Here is a 5,806-nt window from a genome sequence, read left to right as displayed (position 1 = left end):
AGTAGAGGAATTGCTGGATCCAATGGTATTTCTATTTTCAACCTTCTGAGGAAACACCATATTGCTTTCCAGAGACCATTTTGCAGTCCCACCAGCAGTGTAGGTTTCTCCACATTCCCGCCAGCATTTATTGTCCTCAACTTTTTTTATCTTTGCTGTTATTGCTGGTGTGAGATGATACCTCATTGTTGTTTTTATTTACATCTCTCTAATGGCTAGTGATGGTGAACATTTCTTCATATGTTTGTTGGCTGCCTGGACCTCCTCCTTGGTGAAGTGTCTGTTCATGTCCTGTGCCCATATCTTAATTGGGTTATTTGTCTTATTTTTGTAGCCCCTTGGTAATTTTTGAAACACCTGGTTAGACATCATCCAGGAAACCACAGTGCAGTGAGAGGAGTAATTGTAGTCTGATGACAGTTTATGTGAAGTTTTCCTAGCTGTTACTCTTACTTATTTTAATGTGAAGTTTTGCCTCTCCATACTGTGAGAGGGAAGGCATTGGTGAATTGTTTTAACGTATTTTATGATTGTATTCATGAAAGTTTTGCTGAGTTTTATTTTTAATGTAACAGTATATTTATTGAGAGTAGACATGATTCAAAGAACTCTGGTGGCACTGTAGGATAAGCACTGGCCTGCTAACCACAAGGCCAGCAATTCAAACCCACCAGCCCACTCTGCAGAAGAAAGATGAGGCTTTCTGTTCCTGTAAATATTTATAGCCTAGGAACCTCTCTATATGGTTACTGTTGAGTCAATATTGACTCAATGGCAGTGGGCTTGGTAAGATTCAAGTCCGCAATACCTAAACTGCCACTGTCTGGAAAGGTGATTTGAAGAGGGAAGACTGTGAAAGTAGGTTATATAGGTCCCTGTTGTGTTAATTTCTCTGGTTGTTGTTGTTAAGTGTCTTCCAGTTGGTTTGGACTCATAGCTACCCAGTATAAGATTCCCAAGGAGTGGCAAGTAAGTCTGAACCATCTACCTTGTGGTTCAAACTGACCTTGAGGTTCTGTGCTTATCCAACAGCGCCACACCATCAAGTCAGCTGTGACTTTTCATGGCCCTCACTTTGCACAACAGAACAAAACACTGCCAGATCCTGGGCCAACCTCATAATTGTTACGTTTGAGCCCATTGTTGCTGCCACTGTGTCAGTCCATCTCATTGATGGTCTTCCTCTTTTGTTGACCTTCCACTTCACCAAGCATAATGTCCTTGTCCAGGGACACTTGTCCCTCCTAACAGTATGTCCAAAATGAAAGAGAGGGAGTCTCACCATCTTGCTGAGTGTTTTTATTTGCCAGACACCACTAAATATGCTTTTACTAATATATACTGTTGTTGTTAAGTGTTGTTGAGTTTGTTCCAGTTCATAGCAACCTGTTTAAAGAACAGAAGCAGCTGGTAGATTTGAATCACCAACCTTGTGGTTAGCTTATCTTACAGTACCACAGATCATGCCCAGAAAATATTCATTTTTATTACTGTATGGCGACTTAGGATAAGCACTGGATTGTTAACCTAAAGGTCGTTGGTTCAGACCCATCAGCCACTCTTGGAAACCCTATCCAGGGTAGTTATGAGTCAGAACCAACTCTATGGCACTTAACACCAACAGTGAAATTTTAGCTACTATTATTACTGAATTAGATATTATTACTATCTGATGTGGCACTGTGGATAACGCACTGGAATCAGGTTGGAGGTTCAAACTCACCAGCTGCTCCTTGGGAACTCTATATAGGGTCACTATTGAATTGGAACTAACTTGACGGCACTTAACAACAATGTATACTGTTCGTTTATTGGGCATGGTAATAAAAATGAAATTTTCATGATTACATAATTAAGACTACATTTTGACAAAATAATGCACATTGTGCTCCAAAGAACACAGTTCACCTGGAGTCCCCACCAGATTCCAGGGTTCACTATTAATATTCTGAAATGGCTTTATGGAACTTCCTACCTGGCAGTGAAGATGCCATGTATTTATTTAATCATTCCCTTATTGTAGATAGGAGACTAGAGAAAGTTCCAGGAAAAAGTCTCTTAAAGCCATCATCATTCCATGAACTTTTAAAAAAGCAGTCTGTAATTCTTTCTGATATGCTTGCATTGAAAATGCCTTTATTCCCCCTTAACCCCTGAAACAACACAATCCTTATTTCTTTTCTTTTTTTTTTCCCCATGCAACAATTTATATACATTTTGTTTTGTAATTTTGTTTTGTAACATTTCCTTAGGACAGAGTGAAGTTCAGGAAACAGTTTGCTCTACTATAATTTCAAAGGGAACAGCAGAGGAGTAAGGGAGGACTCTTGTTATGTGTCCCAGAGTGGGTTTCATAGTGACCCTGTACAGGCTTTCCGTGGCTGTAAATCTTTACGGGAGCAGAAAGCTTCAGTTTTCTCCCGCGGAACAGCTGGTAGTTTCGAACTGCTGACCTTGCGGTTCGCAGCCTGATTTGTAACCACTACACTACCAGAGCTCCTTAAGGGTAGGCTAGAGACTGTATAAGCCGCAGTCTGGAGATTTTAGCAGCTGGAGTGTTCCAGTATGACGAGAGGGCGGTGCCATGGGCGGGGCTGGGGCGGAGCCGCGCGGGCGAGTGGCCCTCCACGTGCGCAGGCGGGGCTGCAGGCCTGCTTGTTCTCAGCGTGTGTTTACGCTGTGAGTGAGAATCCGCCCCGCCCTGAGTGGGCGCTTCTCTGCTTGCTTTGAGTGTATAGAGAAAAAAACTCCCCTGAACCCGCGATGCCCATGGCCGCAGCTACCTGCAGCACCAAGGCTGTGAACCTCTTCAAGCGGACCTTTGCTCTGAGCCCTGCTGTGGCTCCCCGGGGCGCAGGCCCGGGGTCCCCCCCGCGGGGTAACCACTTAGCCTGGCCTTGCAAGGACTGGCCGCGGGGAGAGGGCATCTGTGTCCGGCTCTGGACCCCGATCACGGCCAGACACTTGCCCTTGTCCCATTCCTGCACCTCGACTTCTCCCACCTCTGTGTGTCTTCTCTGCCCACAGGACTCGCTGAGCAGCAGCTTGAAAACTTGCTATAAGTATCTGAACCAGACCAGTCGCAGTTTTGCAGTTGTTATCCAGGGGCTGGATGAGGAAATGCGGTGAGTGACAGACAGGGCAGCTCCATAGGACTCGAGGGGAAGGAAAGCTATTTCAGGGCTTGTGGAGGCATTTTAAGCTACTTTCTGACATAGTACGGAGTGTCAAAGCCCGTTGCTAACGGATTGGCTAAAATTTAGCCCCGCCTGAGTGAAAGGAATGTTTAGGGATGAAACACCCATACATTCATTTTAGAATGTCCTTACAGGGACTTTGCCATCTAATAGTGCCCCTGCAGGCACACTCTGTCAGGAAAGCGACCTGCCTCTGAGCATATCCTGCATTTTTCTTGGTTTCCCTTTAGCTCCTTTGCATTTCTAGAATATTGGGTCAATTTTCTTGCAGGTTTTGCTGCAGATTGCTCACAAGAATTTCCGCATTACCTTTATGCATGGTAGTAGTTATTTATTGTGTCGTGACTTTTATCTTCTTTCTGAAAATATTAGTTTAGTTTAAACAACAGTGATTCTCCATTTTAGTAGTATCAGTGACATTCAGATACTAGGTTTTTGTTCTCTATTAATACAATAAACTTGAGTCCTGGTATGGTGCTATGGGTTAATGCCCCAGACTGCAAAGCCATTTAAACTGCAAGGTTGGTGGTTCAAGCTCACCAGCTGCTCCTCGGAAACCCTATACAGGTCGCTATGGGTCAGAATTGACTTGACAGCACTTAACAACAATGCAATAAACTATGTTCCTTACTAACATCTAAGTAAGGAAAGCAACAGTTTTGATAAGTTCAGTGAAAACATTAGATGGACAGACTAATATTGGAACTTACTAGGAAGTTGCCCTTTGCAGTGATCTTGATCTGAATATGACATACATCGTGCATACCAAGTTTATCATTATTCTGCTACTCTAACTGGAAACATGGGAAATGAAATGACAGTTGATGGTTTCCTCATTTAAACACTGCTCACTTTTTTCTGAGAGGGATATAAATGCTGAGCAGAACTTAACTGCTTATAGAACGTGGGTCTTTGTTTTGATAAAGTAGTTCCTCTGAAACCTAATGAAGATTGTACTTAATAGTGTAACATACATCATAACTAATGAACTCTAGAGTAGTTAATAGGCAACTCTGCATACTTCAGATTAGCTGAGAAACCAAGGCCATTTTTAATTGTATTGAATATAACAATATTTGATTAAAAAATTCTTCAGAATTTTGCATTCCCTCAAGGCTTTAATTTCATGGTTCTGTAGAGCCAGGGGTATAGGAGGTTTTGGGAAATGGCCTGGAACTAATTAACTGTTATTTGAAAAATAAATATCTTTGAATGCTTGTTCTAATATACTAAGAGTTCTTTTTCTGTTTTTACAGCCATGCTATCTGCATATTTTATTTGATTCTCAGAGCTCTGGACACTGTTGAAGATGACATGACCATCAGTTTAGAAAGAAAGGTTCCAATGTTACATAACTTTCACTCTTACCTTTATGATCCAGACTGGTGCTTCATGGAGAGCAAGGAGAAGGATCGACAAGTGCTAATGGATTTTCCAACGGTAGGGAATTTGAAATCTCTGTAGGTAGTACGTTTATAATGGATTATGTAGTTGTCTGCTAGCACATAGACCTGCAGAGAAAGGTAAAGTAAACAGTCTGAGGCAGCACAGCATGATGGTTCAGAGCCCTGGTAGTGAGCTGGGACCCCAGTTTAGGCTCCTTAGGCTGGGACCCCAGCTCTCCCACTTATAATTGATGATTAATTATATATCTTTTCTGTGCTTCATTGTTCTCATCTATAAAATAGTGCCATAATAGTAACTAATTTATTGTATCGTTGTTAGCATTAACAGAATGCATTTGAGTCAAGGTCTTAGGACTGTGTTAGATACCATTATCATTACCAGTATATTGTATGGAAGTTTGATGTGTGTTCCTGTGAAAAGATGTATTCAAATTTCCTGTATTGTGGTTCCCAGCTAGCTGATTATATAATGCACCCTAACTATATAAACGGAGTCCTGATGTGATGCTGTAGGATAAACCCTGGATTGCTAACTACAAGGTGGGCAGTTCAAACCCAATAGCCGCTCCTCTGAAACCCTATACAGAGTTGCTATGAGATGGAAACTCCTGGAAGACACTTAATAACAGAAACTATATAAATACCACTAGCTTCTTAAGTACCCAGAGTCTGGTAACTTGGAATTGCTATACAAGATGGGGTGCAGTAGGGAGCAGTTCTTTTAGCAGCTGGAGTGAGCAGCAGTAGAATCCTGTCACTTAACAGCTGTGTTTGCTGCGTAAGTAATCGAATGCCTTTGTGCCTTAGTGTTCTCACCTGTGAAATTAGAGTTCTGTGGATTAAATAAATCCATACAGTATTTAAGCAACACCTGGTTTATGAGGGTTGTAGTTGAAGCTTGGGCCTGCAGGTCACCATACAGATGGATATGAGATCCTCTGCTAGTGCTGGGCAGAACCTAGGCTAGCAGAAGAAGGATTGCAGCCTGGAAGCTGGGGAATCAGCATTCACTGCTCTGCTGCATTTTGGAGTAAAACTCCAAGTGACCAAGAATTTAAAATTCAGACCTGAATCATTCAGATTGCTATGAAGGTAAACGTTTGTCAGGTCAAGAGGATAAAATATATTTTACATCTTACTATCTTGATAATCTACTTATTTATTTTCAAGTTTTTATTGTGACTTGAGTGAAAGTTTATAGGG

General features: G+C 41.9%; 1 protein-coding gene across 3 annotated transcripts in view; it reads left to right on the top strand.

Annotated features, from left to right (window-relative positions):
• The window catches only part of FDFT1 (farnesyl-diphosphate farnesyltransferase 1), a 42,094-nt gene that overhangs the window by 4,732 nt on the left and 31,556 nt on the right, over window positions 1-5,806 (top strand). For 2 of the 3 annotated variants that reach the window (XM_006864322.1, XM_006864323.1), the window contains exons 2-3: window positions 3,028-3,125; window positions 4,454-4,637. In XM_006864322.1, coding sequence (XP_006864384.1) covers window positions 3,028-3,125; window positions 4,454-4,637 — 282 coding nt within the window. Of the gene's footprint in view, window positions 1-2,769; window positions 3,126-4,453; window positions 4,638-5,806 lie in introns of those variants that run through there. The other variant, XM_006864321.1, reaches the window with a different exon arrangement.

This window comes from Chrysochloris asiatica, unplaced genomic scaffold (genome assembly GCF_000296735.1).
Source record: "Chrysochloris asiatica unplaced genomic scaffold, ChrAsi1.0 scaffold00064, whole genome shotgun sequence".
NCBI lineage: Eukaryota > Metazoa > Chordata > Mammalia > Afrosoricida > Chrysochloridae > Chrysochloris > Chrysochloris asiatica.
Note: the sequence above shows the minus strand (reverse complement) of the source record. Positions and strands in the feature narration are given on the sequence as shown.